The sequence below is a fragment of the Lolium perenne genome, chromosome 1, assembly GCF_019359855.2.
Source record: "Lolium perenne isolate Kyuss_39 chromosome 1, Kyuss_2.0, whole genome shotgun sequence".
NCBI lineage: Eukaryota > Viridiplantae > Streptophyta > Magnoliopsida > Poales > Poaceae > Lolium > Lolium perenne.
This window is the reverse complement of record NC_067244.2, coordinates 261130705-261151105: the sequence shown is the minus strand read 5'-3', so window position 1 is coordinate 261151105 and position 20401 is coordinate 261130705. Positions and strand designations below refer to the sequence as shown.

Sequence of the window (20401 nt, the reverse complement as noted above, 5' to 3'; positions counted from 1 at the left end):
CATACTTGCTTATTTGCATTCATCATATTACTTCGTATTGACAATTATCCATGAGATATGTATGTTGAAAGTTGAAAGCAACTGCTGAAACTTAAATCTTCCTCTGTGTTGCTTCAATGCCTTTACTTTGAATTTATTGCTTTATGAGTTAACTCTTATGCAAGACTTTTGATGCTTGTCTTGAAAGTACTATTCATGAAAAGTTTTGCTATATGTTATCTATTTGTTAGCAACTATAGATCATTGCCTTGAGTCACTTCATTCATCTCATATGCTTTACAATAGTATGATCAAGGTTATGTAAGTAGCATGTCACTACCGAAATTATTCTTTTTTATCGTTTACCTACTCGAGGGCGAGTAGGAACTAAGCTTGGGGATGCTGATACGTCTCCAATGTACCTATAATTTTTGATGTTCCATGCTTGTTTTATGACAATACCTACATGTTTTGCTCGCACTTAATAATGTTTTTATACGTTTTCCGGAACTAACCTATTAACAAGATGCCACAGTGCCAGTTCCTGTTTTCTGTTGTTTTTGGTTCCAGAAAGGCTGTTCGGGCAATATTCTCGGAATTTGACGAAACGAAGACCCAACATCTTATTTATCCCGGAAGACCCCAGAACACCGAAGGAGAGTCGGAGGCGGGCCAGAGGGCCACCACACAATAAGGAGGCGCGGCCCCAGGACTGGCCGCGCCAGCCTATTGTGAGGAGCCCCCAGGCACCTCCATGCACCGCCTCTTCGCCTATAAGACCCCTTTCGACCTAAAAACTCGATACGAATTGACGAAACTCCAGAAAGACTCCAGGGGCGCCGCCGCCATCGCGAAATGATACGTCTCCGACGTATCGATAATTTCTTATGTTCCATGCCACATTATTGATGATACTACATGTTTTATGCATACTTTATGTCGTATTTATGCATTTTCCGGCACTAACCTATTAACGAGATGCCGAAGAGCCAGTTGCTGTTTTCTGCTGTTTTTGGTTTCAGAAATCCTACAAAGGAAATATTCTCGGAATTGGACGAAATCAACGCCCAGGGGCCTATTTTTACACGAAGCTTCCAGAAGACCGGAGGGGAGACGAAGTGGGGCCACGAGGCGCTGCCACAACAGGGCGGCGCGGCCCAGGCCTTGGCCGCGTGGCCCTGGTGTGTGGGGCCCTCGTGTGGCCCCCTGACCTGCCCTTCCGCCTACTTAAAGCCTCCGTCGCGAAACCCCCAGTACCGAGAGCCACGATACGGAAAACCTTACTGAGACGCCGCCGCCGCCAATCCCATCTCGGGGGATTCAGGAGATCGCCTCCGGCACCCTGCCGGAGAGGGGAATCATCTCCCGGAGGACTCTTCACCGCCATGGTCGCCTCCGGAGTGATGAGTGAGTAGTTCACCACTGGACTATGGGTCCATAGCAGTAGCTAGATGGTCGTCTTCTCCTTATGTGCTTCATTGTTGGATCTTGTGAGCTGCCTAACATGATCAAGATCATCTATCTGTAATGCTATATGTTGTGTTTGTCGGGATCCGATGGATAGAGAATACTATGTTATGTTGATTATCAATCTATTACCTATGTGTTGTTTATGATCTTGCATGCTCTCCGTTATTAATAGAGGCTCTGGCCAAGTTTTTACTCTTAACTCCAAGAGGGAGTATTTATGCTCGATAGTGGGTTCATGCCTCCATTAAATCTGGGATAGTGACAGAAAGTTCTAAGGTTGTGGATGTGCTGTTGCCACTAGGGATAAAACATTGATGCTATGTCCGAGGATGTAGTTATTGATTACATTACGCACCATACTTAATGCAATTGTCTGTTGTTTGCAACTTAATACTGGAAGGGGTTCGGATGATAACCTGAAGGTGGACTTTTTAGGCATAGATGCATGCTGGATAGCGGTCTATGTACTTTGTCGTAGTGCCCAATTAAATCTCACTATACTTATCATATCATGTATGTGCATTGTCATGCTCTCTCTATTTGTCAATTGCCCGACTGTAATTTGTTCACCCAACATGCTATTTATCTTATGGGAGAGACACCTCTAGTGAACTGTGGACCCCGGTCCATTCTTTTACATTAAATACAATCTACTGCAATACTTGTTCTACTGTTTTCTGCAAACAATCATCATCCACACTATACATCTAATCCTTTGTTACAGCAAGCCGGTGAGATTGACAACCTCACTGTTACGTTGGGGCAAAGTACTTTGGTTGTGTTGTGCAGGTTCCACGTTGGCGCCGGAATCCCTGGTATTGCGCCGCACTATACTTCGCCGCCATCAACCTTCAACGTGCTTCTTGGCTCCTCCTGGTTCGATAAACCTTGGTTTCTTTCTGAGGGAAAACTTGCTACTGTCTGCATCACACCTTCCTCTTGGGGTTCCCAACAGACGTGTGTTAATTGCACGCATCAAGCATATTTTCTGGCGCCATTGCCGGGGAACGAAGAAAAGTTACACCACAAAGATTTTCAACTCCCACGTCAACAGCATATTTTCTGGCGCCGTTGCCGGGGAGATCAAGACACGCTGCAAGGGGAGTCTCCACAATCCAATCTCTTTACTTTGTTTTTGTCTTGCTTTATTTTATTTACTTTCTTGTTTGCTGCATTGTATCAAAACACAAAAAAATTAGTTGCTAGCTTTACTTTATTTACTGTCTTGCACTCTATATCAAAAACACAAAAAAAAATTTAGTTACTTGCATTTTACTTTTGCTACCATGTCTAGTTCTGCACCTGTTACTTCTTCACCTGAGGAATTAGTCTTCACTTTTAAACAAGGGGATGAGGAGAGTTTTAAAGATGCTTGGTCCAGAATTTTTACTTCTTATCGTAAAGCTGAACCTCAAATGACTCTAAGTTTGCTCCTTAGTAAATTTTTTTTGGTCTTATGATTCGCTATAGATATGCCTTGGATGCTGTAGTGGGAGGAGATTTCCTTCATTGCAATGGGGATCAAGTTTTTAATGCCATAAAGAAATTGGTTGCATCACATGATTCAACTAATAACTTTGATTCAGCCCTTATTAGCATTTATAATAGATTAAACACTCTTGAGACAAGTGCATCTCGCTTGAATGAAAATTATAGATATGTTCGTAACCGTCTTGATCAAGTTTTAGTGAACTCTGAACCTTTATTATGGGATCCTACTATTAAAATTGTTATCTGTGACCAAACTCTTCATGCCAATTGTGATATTATGTCTGAATTTTGCTTAATGCCTAAGAGTATTCATGAATCTTTGAAACTTTGGGGATTCGTTGAAGGGGGAGAAGGAATAAATCTTATTGATAACTCTGTTATAATTCCTAAAGGAATAGCTGCGGGTGTGCATACAACCGTTCTTGGGAGAACAATATCCATTGATTATCTTGTTATTGAATGTGCAGGAACAGGACAAATCACACTCGGAAGATCCCTACTGAAACTATTGGGAGCCATCATAGATATGGGAGAAGGCACCCTAAAATTCACCTCTACACCCGGGGGTAGACATATATTCCCTAAATCAAAGAGTAAGAAAAAACAAGAAAGGTAAGGGTAAAGCCCAAGGTAATGTTGATGCTTCATCTCTCGATAACACTTGATATACACTTTCTACGCCTAGCTGAAAGGCGTTAAAGAAAAGCGCTTATGGGAGACAACCCATGTTTTTACTACAGCACTTTTATTTTATATTTGAGTCTTGGAAGTTGTTTACTACTGTAGCAACCTCTCCTTATCTTAGTTTTGTCCATTGTTGTGCCAAGTAAAGTCTTTGATAGTAAGGTTCATACTAGATATGGATTACTGCGCAGAAACAGATTTCTTTGCTGTCACGAATCTGGGCCTAATTCTCTGTAGGTAACTCAGAAAATTATGCCAATTTACGTGAGTGATCCTCAGATATGTACGCAACTTTCATTCAATTTGGGAATTTTCATCTGAGCAAGTCTGGTGCCATTTTAAAATTCGTCTTTACGAACTGTTCTGTTTTGACAGATTCTGCCTTTTATTTCGCATTGCCTCTTTTGCTATGTTGGATGAATTTCTTTGATCCATTAATGTTCAGTAGCTTTGTGCAATGTCCAGAAGTGTTAAGAATGATTATGTCACCTCTGAACATGTAAATTTTTATTGTGCACTAACCCTCTAATGAGTTGTTTTGAGTTTGGTGTGGAGGAAGTTTTCAAGGATCAAGAGAGGGAAATGATGCAATATGATCAAGGAGAGTGAAAGCTCTAAGCTTGGGGATGCCCCGGTGGTTCACCCCTGCATATTTTAAGAAGACTCAAGCGTCTAAGCTTGGGGATGCCCAAGGCATCCCCTTCTTCATCGACAACATTATCAGGTTCCTCCCCTGAAACTATATTTTTATTCCATCACATCTTATGTGCTTTGCTTGGAGCGTCGGTTTGTTTTTGTTTTTGTCTTTGTTTGAATAAAATGGATCCCAGCATTCATTGTGTGGGAGAGAGATACGCTCCTCTGTTACATATGGACAAATATGTCCTTAGGCTTTACTCATAGTATTCATGGCGAAGGTTGAATCTTCTTCGTTAAATTGTTATATGGTTGGAATCGGGAAATGCTACATGTAGTAATTCTAAAATGTCTTGAATAATTTGATACTTGGCAATTGTTGTGCTCATGTTTAAGCTCTTGCATCATATACTTTGCACCTATTAATGAAGAAATACATAGAGCTTGCTAAAATTTGGTTTGCATAATTGGTCTCTCTAAAGTCTAGATAATTTCTAGTATTGAGTTTTGAACAACAAGGAAGACGGTGTAGAGTCTTATAATGTTTACAATATGTCTTTTATGTGAGTTTTGCTGCACCGGTTCATCCTTGTGTTTGTTTCAAATAACCTTGCTAGCCTAAACCTTGTATCGAGAGGGAATACTTCTCATGCATCCAAAATCCTTGAGCCAACCACTATGCCATTTGTGTCCACCATACCTACCTACTACATGGTATTTCTCCGCCATTCCAAAGTAAATTGCTTGAGTGCTACCTTTAAATTTCCATCATTCGCCTTTGCAATATATAGCTCATGGGACAAAATAGCCTTAAAAACTATTGTGGTATTGAATATGTACTTATGCACTTTATCTCTTATTAAGTTGCTTGTTGTGCGATAACCATGCTCCTGGGGACGCCATCAACTCTTTGTTGAATATCATGTGAGTTGCTATGCATGTTCGTCTTGTCTGAAGTAAGGGAGATTTACCACTCATTAAATGGTTAGAGCATGCATAATGTTAGAGAAGAACATTGGGCCGCTAACTAAAGCCATGAATCATGGTTGAAGTTTCAGTTTTGGACATATATCCTCAATCTCATATGAGAACATTAATTGTTGCTACATGCTTATGCATTAAAGAGGAGTCCATTATCTGTTGTCTATGTTGTCCCGGTATGGATGTCTAAGTTGAGAATAATCAAAAGCGAGAAATCCAAATGTGAGCTTTCTCCTTAGACCTTTGTACAAAGTGACATAGAGGTACCCCTTTGTGACACTTGGTTAAAACATGTGTATTGCGATGATAATCCTGGTAATCCAAGCTAATTAGGACAAGGTGCGGGCACTACTAGTATACTATGCATGAAGCTTGCAACTTGTAAGATATAATTTACATGATACATATGCTTTATTACTACCGTTGACAAAATTGTTTCATGTTTTCAAAATAAAAGCTCTAGCACAAATATAGCAATCGATGCTTTCCTCTTTGAAGGACCTTTCTTTTACTTTTATGTTGAGTCAGTTCACCTATTTCTCTCCACCTCAAGAAGCAAGCACTTGTGTGAACTGTGCATTGATTTCTACATACTTGCATATTGCACTTGTTATATTACTTTACATTGACACTATCCATGAGATATACATGTTATAAGTTGAAAGCAACCGCTGAAACTTAATCTTCCTTTGTGTTGCTTCAATACCTTTACTTTGATTTATTGCTTTATGAGTTAACTCTTATGCAAGACTTATTGATGCTTGTCTTGAAGTACTATTCATGAAAAGTCTTTGCTTTATGATTCATTTGTTTACTCATGACATTACCATTGTTTTGATCGCTGCATTCATTACATATGCTTACAATAGTATGATCAAGGTTATGATGGCATGTCACTCCAGAAATAATCTTTGTTATCGTTTACCTGCTCGGGACGAGCAGGAACTAAGCTTGGGGATGCTGATACGTCTCTGACGTATCGATAATTTCTTATGTTCCATGCCACATTATTGATGATATCTACATGTTTTATGCATACTTTATATCGTATTTATGCATTTTCCGGCACTAACCTATTAACGAGATGCCGAAGAGCCAGTTGTTGTTTTCTGCTGTTTTTGGTTTCAGAAATCCTACAAAGGAAATATTCTCGGAATTGGACGAAATCAACGCCCAGGGGCCTATTTTTACACGAAGCTTCCAGAAGACCGGAGGGGAGACGAAGTGGGGCCACGAGGCGCCGCCACAACAGGGCGGCGCGGCCGAGGCCTTGGCCGCGCGGCCCTGGTGTGTGGGGCCCTCGTGTGGCCCCCTGACCTGCCCTTCCGCCTACTTAAAGCCTCCGTCGCGAAACCCCCAGTACCGAGAGCCACGATACGGAAAACCTTACTGAGACGCCGCCGCCAATCCCATCTCGGGGGATTCAGGAGATCGCCTCCGGCACCCTGCCGGAGAGGGGAATCATCTCCCGGAGGACTCTTCACCGCCATGGTCGCCTCCGGAGTGATGAGTGAGTAGTTCACCCCTGGACTATGGGTCCATAGCAGTAGCTAGATGGTTGTCTTCTCCTTATGTGCTTCATTATTGGATCTTGTGAGCTGCCTAACATGATCTAGATCATCTATCTGTAATGCTATATGTTGTGTTTGTCGGGATCCGATGGATAGAGAATACTATGTTATGTTGATTATCAATCTATTACCTATGTGTTGTTTATGATCTTGCATGCTCTCCGTTATTAGTAGAGGCTCTGGCCAAGTTTTTACTCTTAACTCCAAGAGGGAGTATTTATGCTCGATAGTGGGTTCATGCCTCCATTAAATCTGGGACAATGACAGAAAGTTCTAAGGTTGTGGATGTGCTGTTGCCACTAGGGATAAAACATTGATGCTATGTCCGAGGATGTAGTTATTGATTACATTACGCACCATATTTAATGCAATTGTCTGTTGTTTGCAACTTAATACTGGAAGGGGTTCGGATGATAACCTGAAGGTGGACTTTTTAGGCATAGATGCATGCTGGATAGCGGTCTATGTACTTGTCGTAATGCCCAATTAAATCTCACTATACTTATCATATCATGTATGTGCATTGTCATGCTCTCTCTATTTGTCAATTGCCCGACTGTAATTTGTTCACCCAACATGCTATTTATCTTATGGGAGAGACACCTCTAGTGAACTGTGGACCCCGATCCATTCTTTTACATTAAATACAATCTACTGCAATACTTGTTCTACTGTTTTCTGCAAACAATCATCATCCACACTATACATCTAATCCTTTGTTACAGCAAGCCGGTGAGATTGACAACCTCACTGTTACGTTGGGGCAAAGTACTTTGGTTGTGTTGTGCAGGTTCCACGTTGGCGCCGGAATCCCTGGTGTTGCGCCGCACTATACTTCGCCGCCATCAACCTTCAACGTGCTTCTTGGCTCCTCCTGGTTCGATAAACATTGGTTTCTTTCTGAGGGAAAACTTGCTACTGTCTGCATCACACCTTCCTCTTGGGGTTCCCGACGGACGTGTGTTAATTGCACGCATCACGAAACTCCAATTCGGGGGACAGAATCTCTGTTCCGGCACGCCACCGGGACGGGAAAGTGCCCCCGGAAGCCATCTCCATCGACGCCACCGCCTCCATCATGCTCCGTGAGTAGTTCCCCCATGGACTACGGGTTCTAGCTGTAGCTAGTTGGTACTCTCTCCCCCATGTACTTCAATACAATGATCTCATGAGCTGTCTTACATGATTGAGATTCATCTGATGTAATCGGTGTTGTGTTTGTTGGGATCCGATGGATTGTTACATTATGATTAGTCTATCTATAAAATTTATGAAGTTATTGTTGCTGCAATCTTGTTGTGTTTAATGCTTGTCACTAGGGCCCGAGTGGCATGATCTTAGATTTAAGCTCTATACTTATTGCTTAGATTGTATCTATAAGTTGTTTGCACATGTCTATGTCCGGAAACCGAGGCCCCAGAGTGACAACAACTGGGATAACTGGAGGGGAAGGCTTAGATATGAGGATCACATGTTTTCACGGAGTGTTAATGCTTTGCTCCGGTGCTCTATTAAAAGGAGTACCTTAATTTCCAGTAGATTCCCTAGAGGCCCGGCTACCACCGGCTGGTAGGACAAAAGATGTTATGCAAGTTTCTCATTGCGAGCACGTATGACTATATATGGAAAACATGCCTACATGATTAATAATCTTAATGTTATGTCTTAATGCTATTTCAATCCTATCAATTGCCCAACTGTAATTTGTTCACCCAACGCTTGTTATTGGAGAGTTACCACTAGTGTAGATAGCTGGGAACCCCGGTCCATCTTTCATCATCATATACTCGTTCCTACATGTCATTGGAAGTAGTATCAACTATTTTCTGGTGCCATTGCTCTCATATTACTGCTCTGCTTTGTTATCACATTACTCTTGCTCTCATATTACTGCTGCTTTCACAAAACCCCTGTTACTAGTGCTTTTCCAGGTGCAGCTGAATTGACAACTCAGTTGTTAAGGCTTATAAGTATTCTTTACCTCCCCTTGTGTCGAATCAATAAATTTGGGTTTTATTTCCCTCGAAGACTGTTGCGATCCCCTATACTTGTGGGTTATCAGAGGTAGAAAAAAGGGTTTGGAGGCTGAGAAGAGAAAGTTAGAGTATGACATATATGATCCGCTTCAAGTGAACTTTGCAATCAAGGACAAGCTCAAGAGGATCTGGGCTACTTGTGACGAGTGATGAATATGTTGCAGATGTACTATAGGAGAATTTATAATGTGCCCTAAGTAGAATTTGTAATGTACTCTAAGTACCACTCGTAATGTACTCAATTTGATCTGCTACTTGTGTTGTTTCTTGATTGAACTAGGCCAATAATTATAACATGGGATTATAGTATGAGGAGATGATTGATCAGAACCTATGGCATGACTTAACATGACCATGCCATTGGTTCTGGTCAAACATCTCCGCCATATGTCCTTATTGTATGAGGTCTCTTATACCCTGCTTTGCATATTTCTGCTTCTTTAGTTCTGCATTAGCCAATGATTCAACAAAGGCAAAATGGAAGGCAAGGTGATGCCTTCAAACTTAGTCGTCTGTGCATATTTGTTGTACACTAGACTTAGTTTGGGGACAGTCCCTCTGCCTGCCATGTGACTAAATGTATGAGGCCTCATTTGCGTTGGCAAATGATTCAACAAAGGCACAATAAAAGGCTAGGTGGTGGCCTCAAACTTAGTCATGTGTGCCACAGTTGTTGCACACTACACTTTGTTTGTGGCCACTCCCTATGCCTGTCGTGTGAGCAAATGTATGAGGCTTTACTAATGTTATCAATGTTCGTTTTCATCTACACTACTTGTGAGGAGGCACACCTCTAATGGCTTGTGTTCTTCTGGCAGACTGAGAATATCATGCTTGGGTCACCTGCTAAGATTCTCAGCGAGGGACCGGCGAAGAAGCATCGTGGAAGGCCGGCTAAGGTCGGCCACTTCCACGACGAGGCAGAGTTGGACCACTTCCTTCACATCATCTTCAAGCCCACCTTCGGCCGGCTCATGATCCCTAAAGCTTTCGTCAAGTAGTTCAGAGAAATTCGTTCCAACATCATCGTCACCACCAACACCGAATGCAACTGGAGGATGAGTACGAGGAGAGAAGGCGATGACGCATTCATCGACTAGGGATGGACGGCCTTCGCCGTCGTCCATCGGCTCAAGGTAGGCCAGTTCCTCACCTTCAGGAAGGTATCCTACTTGGAGTACAGTGTGGTCATCTTCGACCACACCTGCACTAAGGTGGTGAGCAGATGCCCGTACCATGGCGATGACACCAGGTGTGTCGTCTCCGAGCATCATGTCTGAAACTAATCATGGCGTGTCTAGTTCCTGTTCGTGTCTAGTATGTTGAACTATGATCATGTCTGCCGTGTCCAGAACTATGATCGTGCCTGCAAAAATGTTGTGTCGTGAACTTGTGTCGTCTATGATCACTGCTAAGTTCTCTGTCGTCTATAATTGTTTCTTGCTTGTGCTATTGATCGCTGGTAACCTCACCACTGAAGGGAACAGATAAGCAGAACCGGATTATAGGTTGCAACCAAACTGTACTGGCGCCGTTCTGAGCTGTTACAAAGCCTGAAAACCGACCTACCAAAGAAAATCGTTTTTATGACCCATGGCCTGTTTTCGACACACAGTGCTCCTTTCCACTGCGCCAGTGCGTGCACGAATTAGCTGCAAGCAACCAAACACGTCCAACATGAACATATCAAGTGTCGTGCTAGCGGAACTCGCAGAGTTCACGCAAAAGCCAGCCGCAGCCTAGACCATGCCGATCGAGCAGTCATTTCCATTCCTCGGACAAAAACGATAGGGAAATGAAGGCAGGGGCTTGACAAATGGAGCAACGCCGCGCTTTACCGATTCGTACCTTCCCCCGTGCGCGTCACGTCGCTTCCAGGCGGACGGGGCTTGCCTGCGGCGCTTCCGTGCGACCATCTGTGCGACCCGACCATATTTGGAAATCGAACGGTGATCACCTTCAGTGCCCCTTGCTTGCCGTTTTCCCTGCCAAAAAATATATTGAGAAATACAGCCATACGAATCCCGTGAGTACTTGTTGCCGTACACGTACTTCTCCCTCGATACTGGGCAGAGCTAGGAGGATGGAGTGGATAGCGAAGCGAGTCGCCGGCGTGCCCTCCGCCCTCCGGCCGTGGCCTCATATTTAGCAAGGTTTCTAAATCGCGGGCATGTCTCCAGTGCCCTTTCTCTCTCCCCGATGCGCGGACCAGGAGGGCGACGACAGTCGACAGCAATGCAGAGACGAGGGACAGGCAGAGGGTGGAGAGGTTGCACAGTGCACACGCGACGGCTGAGGGTGGAGGCTGCACAGTGCACAATACACATGCGACGGCGGCGCAACTGGATCGGGATCGAGGTCGACGGGCCGAAGGCTGCAGACCCAACAACTTTCTTTGTCGCATGAGCGCATACCTGGTGGGCGGCTGGGCGCGGGTCTGCTATAGTGCAGTTCATCATGATCGACTTCCATGCGACTCAAGACACTACGAATTGCTCGTTGGCGCTGTCCTTCTAACCTACGAATTGCTAGTTGCCCCCAAGCGTGATCTATGTTTGTCGATTGGTGACTCTGCTCCTGCCTGGTTGAGTTGTGGAAGCCGAACAAGAGCTTCTCCGCCAAGGAAGCAAGCGCGGACGATGGCTGGGCAGGCTGGTCCGCCGTGGTGCCGTCAATCTGTGGTCGACGACGTCCAAGGTGCCGCACTAGGCGTACGCAGCGCGGACGGCAGCGTCGGCCCTACTGCCTGCAAAAAAAAAAAAAAAAAGACAATGATGGAGATGGGCTGTGCTAGGAGTCACGGCGGAGGTCAGCGGCTGGAGCTGTGCGTCTGCCGGAAGGAGATTAGTTTGAACGACATGCGTGTATTACGGAAGAGATGAGTATTAATAATCGGTATTTCTGATATTTTCTTTGAGACAAAAAATGACAAGCTAGACGGCCTTGAGGCGGCAGCCGTTCGATGCGTCCGGGCGCACAGATGGTCGCAGGGACGCGCCGCAGGCAAGCCCCGTCCCTTCCAGGCTGGGGTCAGATCCTCCGACAAAGGAAACCGACGAGCTTCTGCACGGCCGGCGCGCTGCCACTGTAGTACTAGCCGCACGGCCTACTCCCAATGCAGTAACGTACACTGATTGATCTTCCTGCGTTTTACTACTCCTTAACCTGCACTTTATGGTCATATCAATGGGCCGTTTCGGTTCATATGTGTACGTGCTGCTATTCCGACCAGCTGCACACAAATCCTCTTGGGAATCCGATTCTGACCAATCCATCGTGTCATGCTGTCATGTGTCGTTCGGTTTTGTTCTAATCCGAGTTTATCCTATCTCGACGCGAAACATATTCTGTGAAATCGATCGGTTCACGAGGTATTTCCTTAGTGTCCCTTCGATCTGCAAACTTTGGTCTCATATAAATGGTGAAGATCTAGCAATGCTCTTTCGTGGGCTAACTTATCCCTTCAACTCTGATGATAGCGGAAGGGAAAAGAGAGCACCAAAGCACACCAAGTCTTTCACAAGGAAATTCAACATCGATGGTGGCTTTATCTTTCATCTTCCAATTTTTTGTTTTCCAAGAGGCGCGGCAGAGGATAGAGATCGGATTGATCCAAGGAGAAAAAACTAGCAAATATATGAGATGAGATCATCTCGGTTTTTAACCTTGCACTTCGAAGAATCGAGTGAGTTTTACACTCCCTCCATCCTTTAATACAATGCCACTATCGAAATATAATTTTTATCCGGTACCAAGGGAGCATATGGAAAATGAGATAGTGGCCCTGTATACTAGGAAGGAGTATCCTATTGGCATGGCATCTGATTCCGATCCGTCGAGTCATGTCTCATGTGTCGTGCGGTCTGTTCCACTGCTACCTTTGTCCTCTTCGTGTACCGACCGACCGAGACACGAATTTTATTCCTTTTTTTTTTCTGGGGGTGAAGAGACACGATGCATTTGAGATCGTTTTTATTTCTGCATCTTTTTCACCGCATATGCAGAAACCATCCGGTTCAATGATCCGATGGATTCAGCAAAGAAAACCACGCAAACTCCACTGTTCACTCTGCACCCATCGCGCGCCAGAAAAGATGGCGTCGGTCCGAGGAGGAAGATCGACGAAGAGCTAGCGGGAGCAGGATCACATCAGAGTACCTAAGCTATCTAGCAAGAGCGAGCGAGGCCCTTGTTCTTCCATATGTACTTTGCACACGAAGACATGCTCAGCAGACCATCATCGGCTCATCATTCCACGGCGACGAGAACGCCGGCCATGCACTCCTCCTCGCGCCGGAACCGCGTCTGCTTCGCGATGAACGCCTCCACCTTCCGCTGGAACTCCGCCGCGTCGTCCGTCCCGGGGGCCCACGCCGCCGCCACGTCCCGCGCCGACGCCGACGACCGCCGCCTGCGCCCGTTGTCCGACTCCGAACGCCGCATCAGTGGCATCAGCTGCTGCTCCGGGGACGCCGCGCGGCGGGACCCCACCCCGCGCGGGCTCATCTTCTCGGACCTGCTCCGCCTCGGCGCGCGGGCCTTGCTCAGGACGACGCGCGCTGCCGCGGCAGGCTTGACCTCCTCCTCGTACACCGTCGTCATCTCCCTGCACGGGACCACCTCGGGCGCCGGTGCTGCTACAACCACCACCGGCGCTTCCCTTTCCGGAGTCGGCATCGTCGGGGCGGCATATGACGGGAAGCTGTCCACGGCCGGCACCGCGGGGACCTGGTCGACGGCGACGCCGGCAGAGGCGGCACCGGTGGCGGAGGAGAGCGGTGACGAGTCCCGCTCGCGCCTGGACAGCGCCAGCAAGAGGAGCACGATGGCGTTGCCGAGGACGAACACGAAGCGCGGGCTGAAGAGGAGGCTGCCGGCGACGCGCACCGCGGCGGCGGCCGCGGACGGCGCGCGGGAGGAGGACCAGGAGATGAGCGCCGCCAAGGCGAGGAGCTCCCCCACCCGCAGCATCCGGAACAGGAGGTGTAGACGCAGCGCTGCTCCGGTCGCGGCCATGGCGGACATGCTGTGGTTCTTGGGGTTTGGCTCTGCTTGGGGTTCTTGGAGTTGGAGGAGAGCGTGGGAGAGGTAGCACTTGGCAGAGGTGGGGTGGATGGGGTGTTTATATAGCCGGTTTCTGGTGGCCTTTTCGGTTCCATAGATATTCATATTTATCTTCTTGTTATAATAGTGGATGTTTTTGTGAGTAAGGGCATGGTGATCTTTCTACTACTACTAGGAGAACTGGTGTTGGTTATGGAAATGCACATCAGAACTTTATTACTGTTGGATGACAATGAATAATTGGTGGCATCAGTACCCAAATGGAATCTGAAAACCACCCAAGTAGTTTCTATCAGTGGAGTTTTGCAGAAAACTATTGTATGGGCATTGTGGTTTCTTTCATTCACTTAATAGGAGGACTGGTGTTGGTTATGGATATCATGGGAATCACATCCTTATATCTACTAGCCATGAAATGGAGAGGTGTTTTAGTATAGGATGACAATGGTTGGTTGGTTCTAATTTTAATACCCAACAGGAGATGGGAAAGTCTGATGGTAGTGGGTATTGAAGTCAAGATGGTCGTTCATTCAAAATGTAATGCCAATATGCACACGTCGGGAAAAAAGATTGTGGACGTATAGGAAACAGTTGTATGCATGTATTTTTTAAGTTGATAGGAGGACTTGTGTTGGTGACTGAAATGCACATCAAGGCTTTAGTATTGAGACTGTTGGATGACAATGATTCGGTGGCATCAGTACTCAAACAGAATATTAGAGCCACCCAAGAGTTCTATATTGGTAGTAGTAGTGACTAAAGTCAAAAGAATTCCAAATTGGAAATGCTATGCCAAAGCGTGCATCAAGGGAATTATTAAAGTGTTCCCTTCTCTCCAAGTGGTGCATCAATAAAATTGTTCCATGTACAATGAACACAAGTTAACTTTCGATGTATTTCTCCGGTTTGTGCTGGATAACTTTTAGGGTCAGGTATGAGACGTGAAGTTTTATTCCACATGAACCAAAATGCGGTCTTATAAAGATACTGCAGCATCTGAAAGGTACCCCCGGGCTTGCGGGATTCCATAAACATATGCATAGGAATATGCTTGAGATATGAATCATGTGTCTTGACATGATGAGTGACATGAAAGTCGAAAATAAATGCGATAGAGATTTATTTTTGGTTGCATGCAGGGAGAAAGAGCATACAAATTTTCTCAAATGATTAGGTGTTTCAAATACAATAGAAGCAATGGTAATTTTCTCGACGTTCTAGTCAGCCGACCCTTTTCTGTAGTTGTCGCTAGGTCGTTTGAGTACCTATTTGTAATTCCTATTACTTTTTAAAGTGATTTATGCTACTGTTGGTTATTGTTAATAGATCGGTGATATCTTTATAAGAAAAGGAGTACAAAGAATACGACCGAGAAGTAATAATCAATTTAGAAACAAACACTTCCATGGGAATAAAATACGGCAAGCCAGCATACATGAAATCCAATTGCGTGAGGATTGGCTTGCTAAGACATAGTACAGCTCATGTAGAGTTTGAACCTGATTTTTGTTTGTTTACGGCGCTGTTCGAACCTAATACTACAGTAATAAGATTTGGAACGGACACCATGCATATTTTTAACGACAGACGTGATGAGATGGGGATCACGAGGTCTCAATGTTGTGATCGACTCCCGAGAAGTAGCCTTGGCGTGGCTCGGCCCGGGCTGGATGGAGAATCGCGTGGCGGGGCCAACGATGCCGACCTCGATCAGTTGGGAGCTGGTCACTGTACAGGCTCTGGGATGGTCACTCTGGGCTAGCTGTAGCTTTGCTTGTTGCCCTGGAGAAAGCGACTCGAGTCGTGGTCTCATGGACGCACCATCTCTCTCTCTCTCTCGTCTGCCCTTTCTCCACCATCGTTCACTTTGCTGTTTTTTCTCCTCTCGTTTGCTCCAGCTTTCAAGCCATGGACATTTCGTGCAGTGATTTGTACAATGCCACTTGTCGATCTTGGATAGTACGTACTTTCTTGGTTTTAAATTACGTGTCGCTGGTCTAGATACGTTTAAGGTTCTCCTATTTTGAAGGGAAAAAATTAAGCTAGGCCAACCAATCTGGAACGGATCGAGTCTCTGTTGTGAAAGAAAATAGAAAACATACTCGAAAAGAAAAATGTTTGCCACGACCAAGATGTCCTTGTCGTGTCGGGCGGACATGGGCAGGCCCTGGTCGGAGGTGAAGGCATCGCCAACACGCACGCACGTTGGCACTGTGCCCTGCCTGCTGCGCATGTATTGCCATGTTCTTGCATGCATGGCTGCTGCGACGTTTTTTGTTTTGTCCCTTGCTACGGCTTTGCACGAGGCCGGGGCCGAGGGTCTGACGCGCGCCGAGTCCGCCGGTGGCTCGCCAGCGATCGATGTCTCGTGTTTTGTTGTACACCGCACGTGGATCGTGGCAAGTTGTTAACCTGACATGGACTGTGGTCTGCCCGTCCCACGTACGTACGTCCACGAGTTTTCAGGCGAGGCGTCCGGCCAGCTAACCAAATTCCCCAGCATCGCCTCTGCGCCCGTGTGCCGAGATACCACCGATTATCTTACTCCTACTAATTAATATCATAACCCTAGTAAAAATAAGGACGCTAAAAATAATAGAAATTATAAATAAATCTTCGGACAACTAGCGATCACTAGACCTGAAGTCACAAATGGAGTTGGGCAGCCTACCAAAGCAATGCTTGTTACAGTAGATGGACGAGAAATCGTATTGCTAAATTCTCAAAAAAACAACACAATAGAGCAGCAACTATCGTCACTAACGATAACTCTAAATCAGAATAGTTAACTATGCAACCACACAAAACGAATACGAAGATAGAATGAATACCAGAATTCTCGCTTAGTTAAAAACATGTAAAAGGGCCACGGAAAAGTGGTTAAACGTTTGCAAAATCGCCTAAGGGAACAGAAACTGTAACAAAAACTGTAGAATTCAAGAAAATGCTTTCGTGGCAAATTCAGAGAGGAAGCATGTCTCGTACATAGGATCATAACGCTTTACAATATAATGTAACAAAAAAAAACAAACAAAAAATCACGGTATGAGAGACAAGATTTTAACGCGAAAAACCCTCTCCGACAAAGAGAGGTAAAACCCACGCACACCAGCCAATAAACTTCAATATATAGAGAGCATCTACGAACGTCATATGTTATTGTATGTGCAATCAACCATAGTCAGCGGCTTACAAGAAGTATAAATATGCGGTGATGACGATTTGTACCACGCGGGAGGAGGCGAAGCCCCCCTCCCCCTCCATGCGCATGGCCCCAGGTATCCCTATTTGACACGTTATTGGCTAATGGTGATGCCGCGGTAGGCGATGAGCACGGAGAAGATGACATGCGCCACAACGTTGAGGGTGTCGCCGGCGTAGACCTTGTAGAAGGGGTTTGGAAGGTGGCGTTAGCGGCCAGAGCATACGTATGGGAGGCCAACGCGGTACTGGGCGAACACGATTTGGAGCTAGGAGAGTGGCCGTCACAATTTATCCTCACTTTTATATAAATTTAGATCACAACATAACAACAGATATGGATTAACCACCGCTAAACCATAATCCCAATTGCAAAAGTTCAGCCCAGGACACCGCACAGAGGGTGACAGGCACGAGGCGACGGTGAGCTCACTCATTGTCGAAGGAGAGCGCAACGAAGCCCATGGATCTTGGCCTCTCGGCGCCACGCCTCCTTACAGTCAGCGTGCTCCTCGCTCACCGCCGGTGAGGAGAGAGTGGCGCCTCATTCGCCGCAGCCACCTCTCCTTACTTGACTCTCGCTAGACGAAGTTCCTAGACGGGACAACCTCAATGTCGTCCTCATTATGTACCGACGGCATTGGTCGGTATAGGCAGCTGGGATAAGTGCTCTCTCGGCGCGGTGAGGTGATGCTACGACATATCGCTTCACCTCGGTTGAGCTGTTGATCGGCCACATTGAGTGGTGGGGATGTTGGACCCTCGGTATAGGCTGCAGGGATATAAGTGCTCTCTCAGCAGCAGTGAGGTCGTGCTACGACATACCATGTCGCCTCGGTTGAGTTGTTGACCGGTCCCATAGTGTGGTGCAGACACTGGATCCCTCGGTATCGGCGGCCGGAGGATATGGCCAGTTCATGCCTCATAATTTCTCCCTAGCGGTCGGGCGGTACCAGTGGCGGAGCTTGCATGCCCTGTTCAGAAACTATAAGGGTATGTACAATGGTGATATCTTAGAATTGCCACGTAAGATAAATGATAATGTGGAGGAGAGAGAATGTTGAAAAAATGATTTACCTTATCTTAATTAAGAGATGATCTCTTACTCTTTTAGCACAATCTCTTTCACCACATACTTAAAATGTGTGGATATTAGAGATAAAGCTAACAAGTAACCCATTATACATCATGTTTTGTTATCATATCTAAATTAGATGACGCGGTTAAGATAAGACAGTTATATATATCGCCATTGCACGTTCTCTAAAGGTCCAGTGTTTTAAGTGAGGTTTTTTTTTATCAGCAGAGCCGCTGCTCCCCGCCGTGCAGTGCGTCCATGCGTGCCACTTCTCAGCTGCCATGCCACCCACCACGTCTCGTGTCGATCAACGCAGAGTAATAATCTGCTGATCGAACCTGCGATACGATAAGCTAGCGCAACTGCCGATCGTCCGTCTTTTCTTTCCCGTCGGTGGCGCGGTTGGCTGGTGTTTGTGCGTTGGTTGGTTCCCTGGCCGCACAGGCGAGGAGATCCACGACGGGACAGGACGGCCGGAGGAGGGTCGTCAGAGACCACGGCGGAGCCGCGCACACGTGTAGCCATGGCGCGCGCCTTCAGTTTGTTTCGTGCTGCTCGATCGCGGCCGACGATGGAGACGACAGACGACTCGACACCACAACGATGGATCGATCGGATCGATCATCTACCCACACGATTTTCTCATCGCTCGATCGCAGCTAGCTAGCTTAGAGTACCAACGTGTAGCCACAACCCTAGCTAAACGAACAAATCAAGAAACTCCTCACCAAGCTCGGAAACACACACTACTGCCTCCAAACCAAACTGGGTAAAATCGCATCCACTCAACCGCCACGTACGTAAAACCCATCAACAAACAATCACCTCGCCCACATCGATCGCACATGCACCTCCATGAATCATGCATTCGCCCTCCTGCCTTAGCTTCGATCGGTAGACTGCCACTAAACCAAACCGGAGTACGTAAGATCACATCTTACGTACCCATCATCGCATCGAAAGGAAAACACTCCTCAAACAATCACATGATCGATCGACACCACCCTGCGCACACGCACATGCACATCATTACCGCCACGCACACGAAAGACAATTTCTTGACTTGTTCATCCCTTTTCGATCTTTTCCTTTCCTTCGAACCATCCATGGAACAATTTTGATTCTGCCTAAAGGCTAACAAAAGCAAAGGCTAAGAAGCTACCTTGGCTGAAAGGCGTAGGCGGACTGTTAATTATGCGTCGGGTCGTCTTCGTCTACCGCTCACCCATGTGCATGTGAGGTTGCTGGTTTGCGATCGATAATGCGAGTTAATTATTATGATCGGATGCAAAGCAGTAATTAACAAACCTGGTGTGGCGCCACACACGCCCACTACTCTACATATCTTAACACGCTCTACATATGTTAACAAAAAGAGGGGTTTTGGTTGGGGGACATGGTGGCGCCGCTCGCCGTTCATCGCAGCCAGCAAGCCACCCGGCCGGTGATTTGTTTCCTTTCCATGGTGTACATAAACCAAGATTGACTTAAAATTATGTCCATGGATGGGGGCCGTGCATGTTGACTGGCTACCTTTCGTCAAGGCACAGCTTCGTGGACTTGACCTGTATGCAGGGTGCTGAAGCTCCTGGTCAGTAGTAGTTCAGCACTGGCTGGTGTAGAATATAGTGCACGCACGTACGTGGCTCTGAATTTCTAAAGAAGGTGGCGGCCATGATTGACTATTCTGATGCTGCTGCAAGTAACGAGGCCAGATGATGTGTAGACTTGCCATGGGATCGTCTCCAACCGCAATGCTCCAATCGAGTTTCAGTTTCTTAGGGGTTAGTTTCCGTGTGCGCTTCATGGACGACTAGAACTTTGCTTTGCGTAAAGCTAGTGAAAGTTTTGCTCAACATTCTACTAGGAATAACAACTTTTTTTGAGTGGCCTAAAAAACAAGAAGAACTTTTGAGTTACAGCCGATCTCCGATCCTACTGCTTTTGAGGGTCCGTAACTCCTTTCTGAAGGAAGAAAACATCGTTTGAGCGTGAAACAAAAAAAGAAAAGTGTAATCAAATAAAAAAAAAAGGAAGAACTGAATTACAGGAAGCGCGCCAGGTAGGGGTCGAACCTACGGCCTTCCGCTTAGGAAACGGACGCTCTATCCACTGAGCTACAGGCGCTGTACGATGGTAATTTTAAATTAACCTTCCATATCCAGATAATTATGATACATGGACGGGCATAAACAAATGGAGAAAAAACA

The 20401-nt window shown here is 46.0% G+C and overlaps 1 protein-coding gene and 1 non-coding gene across 2 annotated transcripts; both read right to left on the bottom strand.

Annotated features, from left to right (window-relative positions):
• Positions 1-12790: 12790 nt before the first annotated feature.
• Positions 12791-13955, bottom strand: LOC127327767 (uncharacterized). Its single transcript, XM_051354557.2, has one exon. It carries the CDS (start codon positions 13871-13873, stop codon positions 13097-13099), a length of 777 nt encoding a protein of 258 aa, XP_051210517.1. The 5' UTR covers positions 13874-13955; the 3' UTR covers positions 12791-13096.
• Positions 13956-20245: 6290 nt separating this feature from the next.
• TRNAR-CCU (transfer RNA arginine (anticodon CCU)) lies at positions 20246-20318 on the bottom strand. Its single transcript has one exon. It is a non-coding gene; the product is annotated as a tRNA-Arg (tRNA).
• Positions 20319-20401: the final 83 nt, after the last annotated feature.

What these genes read in the sequence shown, in the direction of transcription:
- LOC127327767 (XM_051354557.2), bottom strand. Translation starts at nt 13,873, where the DNA reads ATGTCCGCCATGGCCGCGACCGGAGCAGCGCTGCGTCTACACCTCCTG.